Source organism: Ixodes scapularis, unplaced genomic scaffold (genome assembly GCF_016920785.2).
Source record: "Ixodes scapularis isolate PalLabHiFi unplaced genomic scaffold, ASM1692078v2 PGA_scaffold1__304_contigs__length_218370807, whole genome shotgun sequence".
Lineage (NCBI taxonomy): Eukaryota > Metazoa > Arthropoda > Arachnida > Ixodida > Ixodidae > Ixodes > Ixodes scapularis.
In genome coordinates this window covers 123,546,286-123,566,184 of record NW_024609846.1, presented here as the reverse complement: position 1 = coordinate 123,566,184, position 19,899 = coordinate 123,546,286, and the positions used below count along the sequence as shown (strand labels likewise).

At 46.4% G+C, this 19,899-nt stretch overlaps 1 protein-coding gene across 4 annotated transcripts in view; it reads left to right on the top strand.

Annotated features, from left to right (window-relative positions):
* The window catches only part of LOC115316932 (kinesin-like protein unc-104), a 145,755-nt gene that overhangs the window by 39,982 nt on the left and 85,874 nt on the right, over positions 1–19,899 (top strand). For all 4 annotated transcript variants that reach the window (XM_040207764.3, XM_040207766.3, XM_042290932.1 and 1 more), the window contains exons 2-5: positions 15,209–15,365; positions 16,883–16,965; positions 17,078–17,157; positions 17,940–18,105. In XM_040207764.3, the coding sequence (XP_040063698.2) occupies positions 15,266–15,365; positions 16,883–16,965; positions 17,078–17,157; positions 17,940–18,105 (429 nt within the window). In that variant the 5' untranslated portion in view covers positions 15,209–15,265. The remainder of the gene's footprint in view (positions 1–15,208; positions 15,366–16,882; positions 16,966–17,077; positions 17,158–17,939; positions 18,106–19,899) is intronic.

The following is a 19,899-nucleotide window of genomic DNA, read 5'->3' as shown; positions in this document are numbered from 1 at the left end:
TCAAATGCTCACAGGACTTTTTTAGTACATTGGTGAAACACAGGTTAACAATACTCCTTTTGACTAGCTTCGAGTGGGCTGAATGAAAGGGAAGTAACGGCTTATTCGCACGTGGCTCATAGCACCAACAGATGTGGTCGTTGAGAAATAAAAATCTGATGTCAAGGAAGCGAATAGCGTTGTCCACAGGTATCTCATGCGTGACCTCGAGTGGGCCAAAACATTCCATAAAAGTGGTCAGGGTTTTGACAGCCTCTGCTTCAAAAGGGTTTGTGTCAGATGCGATGAAAACTAAAAAATCATCTACGTACCTAAAAACTTTTTTTACCTTTGATCCCTTTGAAAAAAAAAAAAAAAAAAAAAAAAAAGTTTTTAGGTACGTAGATGATTTTTTGATTTTTTAGTTTTCATCGCATCTGACACAAACCCTTTTGAAGCAGAGGCTGTCAAAACCCTGACCACTTTTATGGAATGTTTTGGCCCACTCGAGGTCACGCATGAGATACCTGTGGACAACGCTATTCGCTTCCTTGACATCAGATTTTTATTTCTCAACGACCACATCTGTTGGTGCTATGAGCCACGTGCGAATAAGCCGTTACTTCCCTTTCATTCAGCCCACTCGAAGCTAGTCAAAAGGAGTATTGTTAACCTGTGTTTCACCAATGTACTAAAAAAGTCCTGTGAGCATTTGATCCCCCAGGGTTTTAATCAGCAAGTTTTGCGCTTGCTCGCAGCTGGGTATCCAAAACACATTCTTGTTGCGGTCGCGGAAGGCCTTCTAAGAAAGCGCTGTCTCGTAGAAAACAATGAGAGCCAGCCGGTAAGACAAAAAGGAAAAGTTGTTGTGATTCCGTATGTACACCGAGTGTCGCACAATCTAAAGAAAATAGCAATGCGATCAAATGTAAAGGTAGTGTTTTCTGCGCCCAATAAGCTCATGGAACTGTGCAAACTATCAAAGCATGGCGTGCGTGCCAAACACGGATGTGAAAAGAAGCACAGAACGAAATTTGTCGACTGTACAGATGGCGTGGTTTACCGCATTCCGTTGTCCTGTGGCAGCCACTACGTCGGGCAGACGGGGCGTTGCCTAAATGATCGGCTTCGCGAGCACAATAACAACGTGCAAAAAAAAGAACGGTGGCTTTCTTGACTTGCATTGCAGGACATGCGGTTGTACCCCACTGTTGGATGAATGCGTAAAAATTGGGAAATACAAGTCAGCGGTAACACGCGAAATCATAGAAGCCGAGCACATTGATTATTTAGGAGACATGTGTGTTGCTATGCCGTCGATCGCATTATCGGAGAAGGAATTGTTTTTCCTGAGAACGAGATAGTGTTGTTTCCCAGTTATGCTCTGTCATGGTGTTTATTTTTCCTTTACGACGATGGTTGAGACTATATATATACCGGAACACGTTTTCAATAAAATTCAGTTGAAAGTTGCGCCTTGTTGTGTCCTCTTCTCTCCTTTTGTCCTCGTCTTTGTTGCGCACAAGATTGTATAAGATGTACTACGAAACCATGTTTTGCCGAAAAGGCCAATATTCGCGGGTGCCCACTGAATTAGCTCTCTGCACTAGGAAAACAAATCCTGCATCAGACGAAAGATAATGTTGTACACTACCAGATGCTATATAACACGTAATTTTAGCCACCTTGAAGACGCCACAATCGCATTTCGAAAACGCGCGGAAAGCGTCATATGTCATGGCGGCCGTGGGACCGCAGCCTTAAAGGCAAAACCTAAACGTCCTCCTGCAATTTTTTTGTCCTTTACACACGCGCGCACGCACGCACGCACGCACGCACGCACGCGCGCGCGCGCGCGCGCGCGCGCGCGCGCACACACACACACACACACACACACACACACACACACACACACACACACACACACACACACACACACACACACACACACACACACACACACACACACACACACACACACACACACACACACACACACACACACACACACACACACACACACACACACACACACACACACACACACACACACACACACACACACACACACACACACACACACACACACACACACACACACACACACACACACACACACACACACACACACACACACACACACACACACACACACACACACACACACACACACACACACACACACACACACACACACACACACACACACACACACACACACACACACACACACACACACACACACACACACACACACACACACACACACACACACACACACACACACACACACACACACACACACACACACACACACACACACACACACACACACACACACACACACACACACACACACACACACACACACACACACACACACACACACACACACACACACACACACACACACACACACACACACACACACACACACACACACACACACACACACACACACACACACACACACACACACACACACACACACACACACACACACACACACACACACACACACACACACACACACACACACACACACACACACACACACACACACACACACATATATATATATATATATATATATATATATTTTTTTTTTTTTTTTTTTTTTTTTTAATATATGGTTTTTGTGATCAGCCGACTTGCGAGGCCCGTTAATTGATTCTCCTCCATGCCGTTTTTCTCCCGCCCTCCTCGGTGGCTATATCTTGGGTATCGCAGTTGTCGCGACTTGAATTAGTTATTTCGTACGACGATGCGCGCGTGCAAAATTTCTGAAGCGAAGGTCCTTTTTTCGGCATTTCACGAGATTGACACGAAGCATAGAAGTCGATTCGACAGGTTTGTCGGAAAATGAACTACGTATACACTGTCGCAAGCTTTTATTTTTCTTCTTCTTCTTCTTCTTCTTTTAGGTACTACCCGAATCTTTACTTTCAGAGACTCGGATTCAAATACAAAATAAAAAGCAATCATTCCGTTGAGCGGATTCCCTTCCAATGTCTGAATGCCACTCATCGGGAAACCGCCTACGACCGTGAAGCCATGAACGGCGAAGGAAAGATTTCAAGACAGAGAGATAAAAATACAGGTGGAAAATGACAGCGAAGAGCTTTCACGCTCAAAAAGGTCAAAGGAGGTAAGCGAAAGGAACAAAAACGGAATAGAGGAGACAGAAAAAGGGGGGCAAAAAGGAGAGACTGCGTGCCGAAGAAATCTCTGAAAGGTAGAATGGAGGGGACGTTTTCGTTTAAAAAAAAACTTACTTTTTTCCCCCTTTTTTTTGTTGTTTTGTTGTTGTTTGTTTTGCAATCGAAGTTCGATTTAGTTTTCTGCCGAAACTCAACGCTCTGCTCTTTTGTAGGAAGTGGTTTATTTCTCGCGCTATTACGAAGCCCCTCTCGTACGAAAGTCAATATATTTTCCGCTCTCGGACCCCAATGTACGCTGCCGCACCTCTCCGAAGAAAGAAAAAGAGAAAGAAAAACAGAAATAAAACCAATATTTCATCTTAGAAAGCGATGACGAAATGTGCCGAAGATATTGGTTGGCAGATTGCGTTCTCCTTATGCGCATGCGCGTCCATTGGGGGAGGGGGGGATAATTGTGCTCATGGGTCTAGTTGGGGATGTCATAAACGTGCTCGCTGCTATTCGCAATTCCAGCCCGCCGCGCGCCCTCTTGCGGTTCCTCTTGCGGAGGCGATGGCAGGGACTATCGGCCCTGGTGCTGCCCTCACCTCACGGTTCTGGTTGGCGTGTTCGTACATCGTGCAGTTTTAACGGAAAAAGCGAGTGCGTTAAAATAGGTATTAGTGTGTTCCGCATTGCAACTTGAAAAAAAAGAAAAAAAAATCAACGCGCTTATTTTTTTGGCGCTCGTCAAGAACTTTGTTACCTGCGATAGGCTCCTGCCCCGACCGCTTCGTGTTTGTAGCCAGATGAATTCAGTTTTAGCGCACTGACCAGCGTCAGCGAGCAGGCGCACGGGAAATCCCGGAGAATCTAACCCCGTCTCTTCCGCCATCTTGGAAGTTGCGAATACTCCGTTCCCCCCGACTGTGCGGACTAGCAGGACCAATTGACGACCGCTTGCATTTTATCACCCGACACCGCTCTCTGCGCGTGGGATGTGCAGCAGCGAGATCACGCGGCGATAGATAGACTGGTCCACCCAGCACGTAGCTTTTACTGCACTGTCAGCTTAGGACGAAAAAAAAAAACAAAAAAAAAAAACATGAACGAAGAACAAAAAGCTTTGCGAGGAAGGGTAAAGTGGAAGTACTTAGATGGGAGCAATATCGAGGAGACCGCAGACCGCTGCACGGGTGGCTGGCTGGCTGGCTTCCTTCCTTCCTTCCTTCCTTCCTTCCTCGGGAGGCGGCACGTCACCTGTCGGGAAGCGACGCCATCACTCGGATTTATTCCCGGTATCTGTTAATGGAATTGTGCTGTACCCTAGATGTCACTCGGTCGCTTCTGGTTTTTTCTGCTTGTATCTGGTGTCCATCCGCAGTGCATACGTCTGCTTGGTACGGTCCTGTTCACGTTTGCGGACAGAAGCAACTGGAACCTTTGAGCTCATTTCGGCTGTCGCGTGGGGAAAACGCTTACCTGTCGCGAAGGGTTATAGTAGACGATGACTGGGATAACGATACCGCGCCGCCGCCTTTGCGTAGGCAGCTTATCGTTATCGGAGGTGTCATAACGACCTACTAAAACTCTCGACTGTTCTGGCGAGGGGATACACGCAGTGTTTAGGGGGTCCCCTAGGCCCCCTAAATTTAATTTTATTTACAACGTAGTGCTGGGGGCTCCCAGACGAACAGCTGTCACAGACAGCCGGAGTGTGTATGCGAGCCCGTACAAGCAGCAGCGTTTCGACTCGCACAAGTCGCGCAACACCTTGCCTGCAGTCTTTTTTTTTTTTTTGCTCTTTAGTTTATATTTGAAGTCGCTTTGGCGTATCAACACTCTACAGATAAACAAACAAAATCAAACAGGGAGATGGTAGAGGCAGATTTGAAATGCCGGGCGAGGCGCCTCCATTATATCTCTTCTCTAGTGGGACCTAAGATGGCCCGACAATATATTGTGTCATATATGCAACTGCGAGGGACACATTTTGGGCGGTGCGGCGTGATTTGGCGTAGAAGCTTGCGGGGTTGTTCCCGAAAGTGGTCACTCACGCAGCCATCCGTGAGTGGATGGATGGATACAATTGGCTGAACTCTTTAAATAGGACGGTGACTCGCGCCACCTAGCCGGTGTTTTTAATATCGTCAGTTAACCTCTACCCCATTCTCGCAGCCATCTGTCTGGTCGACGAACAGCGTTCCTAACGAGAAAGGAACGCGCAGTGTGTAGTCTGGCTTCTTTAAACGTAAAGACGGAGCACTGCGCACCTTTTTTTTTTTTTTTTTTTTGTTTCAGGTGGATTGGTTAGTTGGGGGGTAGGGGAGGGGGGGGGGGGGGGGGGCGGGGCATTGCGGTGAAAGTTTCCGAAACGACGCGCGACGCCCTGCGCGTAGGGGATGCACGCCGATCGCCGAGAGTGGGGAGTAGAGGGTTATAGCTGGGGAGATTGCCGGGTTTGCCGCGCAGGAGAGTTGTCTTCCCGGTGCACGCTTCAATAAGGTCTTCCTGGAACCCCGCGCGTTCTGAAGTCGAGCCGGACTCTCGGCCGGACCCGCCCGATGGAAGCATCTATTATGCAGGTCTGTCGGGCCTAGTGTAACGGCCTCTCTTTCACGAAGAGAAAATCCACTTATGCGAGACTTCAGGGGTTCGATTTACGTCGTGACCTTCATTGCTTCTTATGGCCATTTGCCCAATATTACACCAACACTCTAAACAAAAATACAGTTTTTTTTTAAGTCGAGGCAGCACCGAGAACTGTTAGTTCGTTACCCCCTCTTCTTTATGCCGCATCTTCTGACCTCATGGGATTAGAGCCAGCCTGGTCGTGTAGGCTGATTGCCTTCGGAAGAATTTGTGCTTCTCTGTAAGTAACGCAAAAAAAGAAATCGTGTTTGTATTTGTATGCTGTGGATTAGCTAGCCCCAATAAGAAAAATGACAAACACAGATATGTATAAATTCGAGCGTGCCACACTTATAACTCATCCTCAGGCTCTCCCACCAGTTGTAGGCAAAGGACCACGCTTCTGTACGTGCAGTTCCGAGGGAAAGACATGGCATCGTCAGACTGAGCCGCTCTCGCGCATTAATACCAATTGGAATCAACGTGGCCTGCCCTCCCCCAGCGTTCACGCGGGCAGCATTCAACGAATGCTGCTCGCAAAGAGGGTAAGACATTTTGCCCTACTTCCTTCACTCCTAACCTGACATCGCCAATGAGGCTACGCGATTGTTGCTGGACCAATCGCGTGTCGGCTAGCTGTCCGCCTGCGAGGGAGCGACTTCCCCGTGCGTGTTCTTGCATTGGGCGGGCGAGCCAGGAATACATTTTTGTTGTCTGCTACAAAGCTTCCGTCGCGTAGATCCGATGGCTATCGCTTTCTGGTGGGTTATTCGCGTTTCGTAATCACTAAACGTTAACGCGATAAAACAAAGTGGAAAACCATCATAGAAATGGAATGACAGGAAACGGTCAGAACTACTTTGCTACGCGGGAGCACCGTACCGCCATGGTCGTACAATTCCCAGTAGCTTTCACTTCGCAGTCAGCCTATGAGTGAACAAATTATATAATTTTCTTCTTCCCTAGTGGCTCCAACCGACGTAGGAAAAAACATGTCTGTGTAGATGCGCTACTGGAAATTATTGTTTTGGTCACCAAAAGGCTGCTTCTTTTACGTTTACTATTAGCGTCTGATGTGTGTTAACACTTAAGACTTCGTCACCATCTCAATAGCCTCGCGCTTATATTTTACTTACCGCCAGCGAATCGCATTCGCTATACATAGAAGTCTAGAAGGCACATACACGCATCCAGACGAACCAAAAGCGCGAGGCCGCGGCGCTCTGTCGGCGTTCGATTGGATGAGTCGGTCGTAAACCACGGGCGCAGAAAGACGACGAAAGCCGTGACACTGCCCTTTTGGCTCCGCCTGATTGACCTTCTCTCCCTGTGCCGTCGTCTTCCCCCTGACTTAAGGTGAAACGAAGTAGACCTCGTTCGGGCCTGTCTGTTTCTCTTCGTCTACGCGAGCCCGTTTCCTCGAACTGAGCTGTTTAGAGACACGGGGATTAGGCCGATTCCCCGCCTCCGTTACCTAGGACATCCTCTGACAGGACGTCGAGGGAGCTCTCGGGAGCGTGGGCTGAAACCCCCGGCGACAGCCTGGAATTGGCGACACGCCGTCGTTGGGAAAGCCTGTTGGGCGTCGGTGCGTTGACACTGAACCGTCGGTCGATCCGCCACCGCCGGGTCGGCCCAGCCGCGGCGCTGGCAGCCAGGTCAGGGACGTCCGGGGACGCCGAGACGTAAACGGAAAGCCGAGCTTTTAATATATTGAAAACGCGAAATCACCGTTCAAGATGAACGGTCGTTTTTCGTGAGGGCCAGAACGGCGGGCGGCGCCACCGACGAGGACGCGTGCCCCGTAGAGGTGGTTTCCCCGCAATAAAGGTCGTACTGCGGCGAAGTGGATTTGCGTGAACGGTGGCGCTGGTCGCTGCTCGTTCGTTGTCGCTTTCACTCTTTCGTTTTAGTATTTTAGAGCCACACCGTAGACCCTTTTAAAAATCCCATCGAGCAACATTGGCGGTCGCCATTGCTTGGCCAAGAAGCGCGTGATTGGATCCGAGTCGTCGCCGAACGCTGACGTAGCGCTCGTTTTCGATACGAGCTGAGCCGAGTTCACGCCGAGCGCCGACGGAGCCCTCGTGTCCAAGACATTCTCGGAGCACGCGATCAAACAATGGCGCACTCTGAATAACTGGTGCAGCAGCCATTAGGTGGCGCGCACCTTTGAAAAGGGTCTAATAGCTACGTTTCGAGTACCGGCACTCTTACTCTGCGATTAATTTTCTCCTGGCCTCCGCCATTTTGGTGCCTTGTGCAGAGCGGCCAAAAAAGCGACTTCCTGAGCTACGGTGTGGAAATACTTGAAAACGAAAGAATAACAACATTAAAGACGTACAGAGACGGTCGTGATCCAACAACAGCGAGCTCGGACGATATTGGTTTGCTCTGTCGCCAACTGTCGGAACATTCCTGGAGGATGAAAAAGTCGTCTTCCGCGATTTTAAATAAAGATTCGGGTGACTGGAAACGATGATTTTGAGGCTAGGTGGCGTTCGCTACCGTCCGTTATAACAGATACAACCGTTATCACCAATCCATCCATCCGATGGATGAAGTGCCCATTCTGTGAACCGTAGCTCGTTCAGTGGCCTCTACTTTATGTTGTGGGCGTTCCTACCTGTGCGGTGGTTTGAAATGTGTGCCGCACAACTTGGCGTGCTGAGCGCGGCCTGACGATTGTAGTGGCAGTTCATGTGCCGACCGTGCGAACAATAAATACACTTGCGGGGAGGATCAGCTCAACCTCGAGCTTCTATAACATCCTTCATCCATGATTTTCCTTCTTGTTTCTCGAAAATTAACGTAACCGTTTCTTGGAGTCCACTACTTTTTCTTTCTTTCTTCTTTTTCCTGCGAAACGTTTTTGTCTGAAACTCGACGTTTCTTCCCGGGAGGGCGCTCGCAACACCCGAGGCGTGAGGGCCTTACCGAGGCGCCCGTGCTCGTTTTTTGAGAAGAGCGGCAGCAGCCGCACTCCCCGCCGGGTTTCGGCCTGCCGACTGATGACCTCGAAGACCTTCCGGCGTCGGAAACATAACGGGCCAACGAGCGGGCTGACCCAGTTCCGGTCGACCCCGGGAGGGCGCTCCAGGGGTTTCCCGCTTTCTTCTTTCTCCTTCTATGCCAGGCAGAATTTCTACGCTGCTGAAGTCTGTGGCGTTTGCTGCCTTGGTGAAATAATGGTTGCTACGTAAAGACTGAAAGTATGCTCTTGCGAGAAACATTGAGCGTGGGTGACTTTCCCGAGATAAATCAGCTGGACATGTTTATTCCGGACATCCATCAAGCGGGTTTTTTTTTTTTTTTTTCTTAAAAATTATTATTATTATTTTTTTTTTGGGGGGGGGGGGTTGTTTGAGAGCGCGCGTCTCTTACGTCAGATAATATATACTATTCCTTAAAAGCTACGTGTTACTTCTGTCGCCTATAAACATTGTCACAAAGATTGCAAACGCTCTGACGTCATGGTAATTACTCTGTTGCGAGCGTTCCATGTGAGCAACGCGTGTTGCTTCTAAGTAGCCCCAAACGCAAGGTTTAAACGACGGGTGTTATTAATAAGAAGTCTCGTAATCCCCGTTTCCTCTGTTTTTCCCCTTTTCTCGAAACCGTAGCTCCTTCCCGAAAGCCGAGCAGTACGGGGAGCGTGCGCCTCGTCCCTTCCGTCCGGCCCTTGCCGCCGCCACTCCGCAATCCCTTCCTTGGGTTCCATAAAGCGTCCGAACGACGAGAGATCTCTTATTTAATACGCATCCCCGGTTCCCCGGACATCCAGGCTGGATTACAAGTGCGTATAACGCCGCCGGCGAGTCGCGGCCGCCACATCGATCTGTGGCTCGCGTCCCCATTGGCCGAGCGGGCGGTCTCGCCGCTGGTGACGTCATCGAGGTGACGTCACGCTGTTTTTTTGAGGGGGACCTTTCCCCATCTCCCTCGCTCTCGCCTCCTGCGCGATGCTCAGAGAGAGCCTCGATTGAGGAGGAGGAGCAACTCGAAGTACGAAGAATGTTTGCAGTTTAATGGTGGACACCCGCTCGGATTGGTTGCTCGTGCGCGTGCGCGCGTGCCGGCGCGGCGAGGAGGATCATCGACGCTTTCGTCTTTTTTTGCCCATGAAGCACGTGAACCCCGATGGAGCGTTCGGAAACAACGGCAAATCGAGGCACTCTAGCGCTGCTGCTGTAGTACAGGGGCGCTGTCGGCGGACATATTGCGCGGCTGCGAGCGGTGCTGTCGGTGTTTCGCTTCGGGCTTTTTCCGTGGCGACGACAGTGAGGGCTCCGTGTTCGGGATATGCGGATTTGGAAGTAGGGAGTCGACTGCTTTTTCTCCCGAACCCGTGCATTTGTTCCCAAAGGATGTCGCCTTCGAACTCAAGTCGACTTCACTGCGCCTGACTGTCGTCGTCCATCCGTCGGCTCAAAAAGGTCCGTCTGTTTCACTGTGTACTCTATATTTTATCCCTTTCTGTTTTTACGACGTATCGGTTAGCTTTTGACTGGTTCTTTTTACATCTTTTATACCAACTAAACGTAAAGATAGAAGTGAGTTATCTTTATAGCGATTTGCGCGATCATATCGTCGATGCTGGAGATGACCCTCTGTTTGGCGAGTCGTCGGGCCGTTCGATCGGGTGCCAATGTGCGTGGGCTCGGGTTCGTTCACCGGTTTAGGCTTAGCGACTTCCTCGAACCTGGGGTCGACGGTACGCTGGGGAAGGGGGAACGGACACTCGCGGTGCTGACAACGGATCCGAGCCCCGACCCAAAAGAGTCTCAATCAAGGAGCTCCCGTTTAAAGGCGTCCGGCTCCGAATTTTCGTGGCTCGTCCGATGCCTTCCCGTCGCGACACACGGCGCTTCCCTAAATGCCGTTCGGCGCAGCGGAACCCGTTTCGGGTTATACGACTACAGTTCCGCGGCGCCTGCCGGTGGCCACTTCTTTAAAGCCATTTTGCGACAGAACGCGGCTGCCAAATTTAGAGATTGAAAGTACGAAAAGCTGTGGATTATGAAATATTCCATCGACATACGGTTACTAGAGTCTTTTATTTATTCGTTTTTCTGTCTGTGGGGTTTCACCGTTTTGAAGATGCGTCGAAAAACGAGTCGGGACAACTAGATTGCTTACGTAAAGGAGACGAGTGCACTAACAGAAAAAAAAGAAATACGAGAGAAACAATCGCAGCTGTCGGCTGCCACGTAACTTCCTCACGTAACGCACTCCGCCTTTGTGCCGTTTCGTAAGCTAAGATCGTCCGTGCGTTTTATATAACCAACCTCGAAGGACATTGAGCCTTTCCGTCGGTTGGGTGGTTGTCCGACTCGTCCGCTCTACAGCCATATTTATCCGTTAACGGGTGTGCCCGTTTTTTTATTTATTTATTTTGTTTTATTGCCATTCGCGAGCCAGCTTGAACGAAAACAACCCCCACGCGCCATTACGCGTTCCTTTGCACTTTTAATGATTGTTTCGAAGATGGCGGTCTTCGCCGCAGCGCGCGCTAGCACTGCAGGAAAAATGGCTTCTCGGGGGCGATCGCTCGCTGGGCGGGGACTCTGGATGATTCACACAATACCGACGTTGCTGCGTTGTTCGGCCATTTGTGCGTGAACGCGGGATAAACCGTCGTTCGAACATTTTGCGTTGTCAGAACGCGGATGGGCTTGTCTCGGTGGATACCGGCGAAAATATGTGCGATACAGGCCTAAAGGCTGGCCCGTACTTACACGTACCGTGTTGCGTGCGGTTGTTTGCGTTTGACGACTTTCGGGAGTTACATATTGGTGCGCGTGCGTGGGAGTCTTGCTGTTTTTGTTCGGATTGTTTGCTTGTTTTTTTTAATTTCGGGAGAAACGCTTTCCTTGCGAATTGTGGTGGATTTTCTGAGGCGTGGCGTGGTCGGCGTTAGGATGACCGATAAGCGAGGTCAAGGCCGCTTTCGGTAAGGGAGAGGAGGGCAGGGGGTGGAACCTATTGTGGTGTCGCGTTCGCGGCGCTGTAGTTGCGGAGACGAATTGGGATCGCGTGTTTGGTTTACATCCACGTGACCACTGCGTGACAACCACAAAGTATCGTCAAAAATTTTTTTTGGTTTTCAATCGATGGTTTTGATAGTTTTAGCTTTGAATGCGTTTATGTTTGCATTCCACTTCAATTAAAAAAAAAGGAGGATATCTTGTTTATTGGGAATCGGGTGTTCGTTTATCTGGAAGATTGTATTGTTTGTGTTGAGGATCAGATTTTATTAAACACTTTTTTATGTTTTATCTTCGTTTCCTGTAGCGTTGTTCCAACTTCATAATTTATACTTATTCAGCCTGGCCCCCAAAGAAAAGAAAGAAAGAAGTTTCTGAAAGTGCTTTATATAACTTCAAGCAGTTATCAGCAACTGAACAGCGCTAATAAAGGTTAATAGAAGAAGTGCAAAAAATAAAAATACTCACAGAGTAAAAAAAATATATACATATATATTGCATGGAACGCTTCTAAAATTCACCCTGCTGTCACATCTTGAGAACGGTGATGGCCTGGAAATTTCTCGTCTCAGGCATAGCTGTTTAATTTTTGCAGAAGAATCTGGAGTTGGGCAAGTTGGTACATCTTAGATTCGAAAAGCGCCAGAAAACGAGGACAACAAAAGGAATAGACGAAACGATGCGCATCGTTTCATCTATTCCTTCTGTTGTCCTTGTTTTCTGGCGCTTTTCGAATTTAATTTTTGCGTATGAAACAGTCATGATAGCTGGTACAGCTTGGGCGTATGTCTTCTTTGCATTTTACCTGTAGTCTTTTATTTTAGTTCAAATGTAAGGATAAAATCTCAATAGACTGATTAGGCTCGCAATAGGCACTCACAACGCTTGTCCTACTGTCGCTGCACCCTGCATGCACTCTTTGCATGCTATTTAGCTCATGCACTAGCATTGGAAACATTTTCGAGCAAGCCGACACTGATGTCAGTAATGTATTCTTAATAACCAAATTGGACCACCGTGCTTCAGGTTCACAAGGCATTGAAGTCGTTATGATTGCTTATGCAGCCACTAGTTAGTTTCATCAGCAGCTGTGTAAGGGTGTGTGTTGCAAGCAATAGTCTTTGTACTTTTCGGGAACTCTACACTCGAAGCAAAGGGGAAAAGTCAGGATGTTTCTTTGTGGGACATCTAGATATGTTTGAGGTTGGGCCGATGGGCATTCAGAAATGGGAAAATGTGCTCTATATGCGGTATATCACACAGTTTTTTTACCAGGTGTGTAGAAGATGGCAGTAACTAGGGCTCGGGTGTTCCACTTCGATGATTAATTAAATATGGTTATGGCCGGCCACAGTTTATGAGTGATCTGGAGAAGAGTAGAGGGGTATGTTGACAGTGGGAGGTTACTAAGATATTGGGCCCATGCCGCAAGAAGAAAGGGGAATGAACACAACCTTGAGAAAGGGGGGCATATTGGGCCTGGTTACAAAGGCGCAATACTTTGCTACGGATAGGTATAAGGTGGAGGGGCTATAGGTAACAAGACTGAGGCAATTCGGGGCTTCAGGTTACAGCCTGTGGTGAAGATAGTTCTGGGATTTCGTAAGGAAGAAAATTGTGAAAATGGCCACTGATAGAACAGTAGAAAGTGTGAAAGCAAAGTTTTGAGAGGGGGCTGTCTCATGCAGTTTTTGTATTTATACTCTGTCAAGGGAGTTGAGTACAAAAATCTTACTTATGTAGAAGGTATACAGTTGGAGGTGTGAACAGTGTAAAAAAAAAAGTCCACAATAAAGCCGCTAAATATGTCAGAAAATTAGGGCCTCACATTGGAACCATTTGTGAGACCACATTTTTGTTTGAAAAAAAGCTTTGGTGAATTTGAATATCATGCCAGTCATGGTGTTACAGTTCTTTCATTTTAAAGTCTTCCAAAACGAAACGAGAAGGTTGAGTGACTTGGGAGATTTTTAAATGAAAGGATTGTAACGTGAGAGCCGTTGGTGACCCCAACAATATCCTTGAACTCGTTCATGATTGATATAGTATAACTTTCATAAAGTAAGGAACCTCTCAAGCACAAATGCAAAAATGATTCCAGCATCAAGAAGGGCTCTACCATTTTGTTTTTTAAGTATTAGGGTCCTGAAGAAAAGACCAATAGGGTGGTTGATGGGGAGAGGTTGACGAGGGTTTAACATTCTCGTTGCTGTATGATTTCGACAAGGCAGATGATTGTTCACGAGGGCTGAGAGTCTGTCATGAGCTGTACTTACTATCCCGAGAAATAGCCCACCTAAAATCGAGAGAAAATTGGTTGAAAATGAGGAGTGGGCTCACTTTTGGTGTGCAATAAAAAGAAGTTGAAAAAAAAGTGCTAGTTTTAGATCATGTGTCCCTGTCAAACCTGTTACCGTGGTGAGGGGCAAATGAAGCAAAGATGACTCTACTTCCCAGTCAGCAATGTTCACTTACATCCCACCGTAACTAACTAGACGCATTTGCGCCAAGGTCATCGTTGATCCAAACACTACGATTACTAGGAGTGGGCTATCTCTCTGGGTTAAACAGAAAATACCAAATCAAGCCAAAAATATGGGTGGGTTACCTTTCGGGGGTGGGGCATCTCTTGGGATTTTGCCGCAGAAAGAAATATCAGTACCTTACGGATGTCTTAGCTAAGACTCTTAGTGAAACATTATCTGTCACTCTGAGGTATCCTCTCAAAGCCTTTCTTCCAGTCTCCACTACCGTAATTTTTTTGTTTGGATTATCATTACTTGGGTAAATACTGCCTAAAATCAGTCCTTCACAGAAGCTCTGTGACCTTACAAATACTAAAGAGCTGGCGAATTATTTATGCAAGTACTTAAGATGAGGCAAATGAAAAAAAATTAAGGAATGATTGATGCACACAAGATTTCTGATGCAGCTGAGAAGACTCTAACCTCATCTGTGGTTCTCATAAACTTTCTTACGGTCTTGTACCTCTAGCACTACAGCCACTGAAGTTAGCTTTTGGGCAGCCCGAGCAATCTTCAGCAGTGCTCGGTGACAGACATTTTCTTTTTTCTTTTTTCATAATTTGAACTTTGAGATTAAAAGAAATGAAATAACGAGCAGGACAATACAAAAAGTCTTAATTTATTCCTCATCTCAGGATGAGGAATAAAATAACTAATAAAATAAAAACATCCAGCAAACTCATGCTGTTCGCTAACCAGCTTGCCTAGGTACTTTAGCCTTTTACAATATTTTTCGTAAGTTCTTGGTGCCGCTCAAGCATAAAGTAAGGTTTCTAACAAGGTTACCCTAGAAACGTTGCATGTATTTGTTATTACTTTTCCTTACCTCGGCTAAGCATGGAATTGGATTGCCTATTACCGTCATGTGTCGGAGGGGAAAAATCCTCGTAGCATACGTCCGTTGAAGACTTGGACTCAAAAGAATGTTCTTTCTTTGTGGCTGCAGCCCAAGCCCTCCGCATCCTAGTGACCCACGTTCCTCGGGACAGACAAGGCGGCAGCCATGTCGTCCGTGAAGGTGGCAGTGAGGGTGCGGCCCTTCAACAACCGCGAGACCAGCAGAGACTGCAAGTGCATCATCGCCATGACAGGCAACACCACAGGTGAGGCCATTAATGGCCTCTCTACAACTGAGGTTCAGCTAGAGGCACACTTCGTAGAACAACTTAATTAAGACACAGAAACGAGTTAGTGAGGGAGTTGCAAACTAAAGCAAAACAAATGGATTGGGAGTGACAGGCTTTTAGTGGGCACCACTAGGTAGCCACACTATTTTTAACTCCTCTCAAATTGAAGGGGCACTTGCGAAGCTGAGACGCACTCAGGATCACAGCTCTATACTTTGTTTCACCTTATGAAGTGAACCACAGTGAACACTGTGAGCTACTGCAGCCGATACATAGCTTGAAGGGTGTCACATGCTCTTCCAGTTGGGCAGACTAACCTGGGGAGAGCTAAGTAACATGAAATGCTCCAAGCTATAGATTGGCTTCAGTAGCTCATAGCATCCATCCCGGTACATTGTAAGGTAAAACGGGGTATAGCAGACACCTCCACTCATCCAGTCAACACAGATTCTATATTATGATTCTCATGCTGGAGCCCTCACTCATCTACCACTTTGAGCTGAAACTAAGTATGTATATAAAAACCCATTCACGCGGTTGTGATTGACTACGACTGACTGAGACAAAACCGGCGCATCCTGTTGTAAGCCTCTTGTGACGGCTTAAGACAGAATGCGCTGCTGCGGAGCTGGTCGTAAGCCTACGCACAAGGCTTAAAAACCGGTCTTGTCTTAGTCGGTTTAGTCAAATGCATGGTGTGAACAGGCCTTCAGATTACATTTCAGCATGCCTGCATGTCATATATATTTGTTTTTGGTGCTCCAAGATGGCAGCTACAGCCAATGGAGTGTGTGATGGTAGACTTGTAGACAAAATATTTCGTCCAGATTGTTTTCATAATGGTTTTCGCTTGTGGTTAGAAAAATTCATCGCAAAAAGTAGTTCACAGCTGTGCTCATTCATGTAGAGTGGTGGTCGCTATAAAAATTAATGAGAGCATTTTGTGCTACAAGCTTTGAGCTTCTAGAGCAGTGGGACAACAACAGGGGTTACTTTGAGAAGTATATATAATTCTGCCAGACCAGTTTCTAATTCATTTTGCTTATTTTACTTTTAATGTACATTTTTGTCTCACCTATAAACTCACCATGGAATGAGGTGTCTCTTTAGAGAAGTTATTGTATTACGATTGAAGTACTGTGATATGCAATGACATTCTTGACACAGGGCATCATAGAGAGTGCTGTGCTATTACATTTCAAGTAGCCACCATTTGGAACATATGTGAAGTCTTTGTTGCTAAAAAAAGAAATGGAATAGGGACAGTTTTTATTTCGTTTATTTTCACCTTAAAGGCCCAGTTAGGGCATTACATGAGGGGGGAGCAGTATAACTATGAATACTATAGCAGGCTGCCATTACATTTGGGGAGCTTTAAAAAATTGGGGATTTTGCAACACTTTAAGTGAGGTTTAATCAGCATTGACATGTTTCTAAAGAGAGAACACATTTAGAACCATGCAAGCCCTCTTGCGTGTCACTCTCATTTGCAGCAATCACCAATCCCAAGGCACCCCCTGGCTGCAAGGAAGGAACCAAGAGCTTTAATTATGACTACTCCTACTGGTCTCATGATGTGAGTGTGCTCCTGAATGCATGTCATCCTGTAAAGAAATTGCTCATGTCCTTGACTAACTTCAACATTTCACCGCAACTTTTTTGCCTCATTGTGCTATTGGCCCTTTCAGCCTACCGACGTTCACTTCTCGACTCAAGACAAGGTCTATGATGACATCGGGGAGGAGATGCTCTTGCACGCTTTTGAAGGGTAGGAGCTCTTTGCTGTGCTTCAGTTAGTTTGGTGCACCATTGAGCTGTATGGAGGCAAAGGCAAACATTAGATCGCCAAATGCTTGTGCCTCTTTTGTAGAGACCAAGCATTGGATAGTATCACCAAATGCTGCATGTAAAGCGATGCCTCGCATAGACTGAATTGTAGCATTAGCTGGTAGTATTGCAAACTAGCGTATAGCTGCAATTACTTCTGGAAGCTTGAGAAATGAAGTATTCAAGAGTCATGATAGAAAGGACGGTTGCTCTCTTGAAAATAAATGGCTGATACATGGCAAGCACCCATATAAAGACAATTAACATTTGTACATGACTTGCCACGTGCAAACGCTCCTTAATATGGAAACAAACTATCATGCCCTTTTAATATGTGCACCTCCATTCCTCCCAAAAATCATCCATAATGGGAGCTTTCTATAACAGCAAAATAAGAATGCAAGCATTTACCCTGTATCTCCCCGAACATTTTGTCTATGTAATGGAGTATCCATATTAATAGGGTCTACATTAACGAGACAAGACTGCACTGGCACTCTCAAAATACTCTTCACGGCAAAGCAGCATCATTGCAAGCACATTTTGCAATATAAGAGACGGTGAGAGACAAATGACGAGAAAATGAAATGGCAAGTCAAGTTAAAAAAAGGGCAGAGTTCCTGACGCTGCATTGTTTGGGGCAAATCCGATTGACTTCAGCATTGGTAAACGGCTACGAGGCACTGTGAGAAGTGCTGCTCATGCGTGTCACTGCATACGCAGGTACAATGTGTGCATCTTTGCCTATGGGCAAACTGGGGCAGGCAAGAGCTACACCATGATGGGGAGGCAAGAGGAGGGGCAGGAAGGCATCATCCCCCACATTTGCAAGGACCTCTTTCGCAAGATCAAGGAGGATATGTCCGAGGACATGCTCTACTCCGTCGAGGCAAGTGGTCCAGCAGTGGATCGTAATTCAAAGTTATCCTTAGCTTGCTCAAGCTTACCATATTTTCCGGACTACAGTCCACACCCAGTGTATGGTCTGCAAAAGCTAATTTCGGTTAAAAATATTTCTTAGAGTAGTTTGCATCCTGCACATACCGTAAAATACCGGGCAAGCGCCCACTCAAACTTTGGAGATAATCGCAAAAAAATGGGGGATGGGCGCTTTTCCGGTCATCAATTTTACATATAAATTTACTGTGTGTATTTTCTCAGATCTTACAGATTTGGGAATGGGCGCTTAATGTGGAATGGGCGGATGCACGGTATTCTACGGTAGATGGCACCCTGTGCATAATTTGCATGCTGTGCATAGTCTGTGCCCTGTGAATAGTCTGCAGGTGGAACAAATTTTCTACACAGTAGACATTGAAAATGTCTGCTTTACTAGTGTATGAAGCTTTTATTATACAGAAATCATAATTAACATAATTTCTCATTAACGAAATTTATGACATCTTGTCATAATTAACAATTTCGATAGAGATATCTTTGTAAAACCTGTAGCTGTAGATAGTCTGCACCACATTAAAGTTCAACTTTTAAACATGTTTAGTAGTCTACAGACTATAGTCTGCAAAATATTATATTATATACTCTATTTCACTTGAAGTGTGAGCATAGCAAAATGTATGAGAGCAAGCTCCTGCAAAGCATGTGTGTTTGTGCAGTGCAAGCACTGTCCAGGGTAGCATGCCCATGGTTGTAGTGTTGGCCGGCTTTGCTCGCGTGTAAAGTGAAATAAAAGTTAATCAGCTATGGCTGATCAGACAAAGGCATTAGAGCTTCTTGCCAAATTACCTAAGCATCACAAAAATGCTGGGAATGTGCATAGCTAAAGTAAGGTGTTTATGGGTGCACAGGCAAAGCATGATTTATTTTAGGTTTTTGCTTTAATGAATTTACTTTTGCTGAAGCAGGCACATGCAGTGCATACAGCAACTCTTGCAGCGTTCTTCTTGGTGCATCGGTGAAAAGGTTCTTATCTCTTTAAAAGGGGCTTAGCACTAGATTGCAGAAGATAAGTTTAGGCCAACTCACATTCATATAGCAACCTTTTTTTAATTTATGTGTTAATATAGTTGGGAGACAGTTATGCATTCCTTTTTGTTAACAAATCTTTGTTGGGTAAAGGGGCAGTTTTTGTTGCAACCATTGAAAATATGCAAAGCATCTTTTTGTTGCTTTTTATTGTGGTGCATTTGTTTATACTGTCATAACAAAAGCTGATATTTTTGTATAATTTCTCATACCACTAAGCTGTATTCATGAATAAAATGCTCATAGATAACACTTTCATTCAATTCCTAAGTAAGCCCAAGTTAGCTCAAGGTGCTCACTAAAAAGAGCCCTTTCATAATGTTAGGAAATTAACAATTTATTGTGAGTTCTTTTTCAATGTTTTGTGACTTTGCAAGTCAGTTTGCTTGTCACATGGAATTTTTTATCATATTAAGTGCACTATAATAGAAGATGCATCTACTGTAAAATATCAAGCAAATTCTCACCTAAAATTTTGAAAGCATCTGGAAAAACGGGGGGGGAGGGGGGGGGGGGAGGGGGAGGGGGGGGGGGTGAGGGGAGGGGAGGGGAGGGGAGGGGGAGGGGGAGGGGATAAGGGCCCTTGTTAGGTTGTAACACAGAAATGCAGAGGGGGCACATGCCAGGGTGGGCTTCACCGCTTTTCCTTGAGTTGCTAGGAGAAGCGGCTGACACAAAGGGTCATGTCAGTTATCTA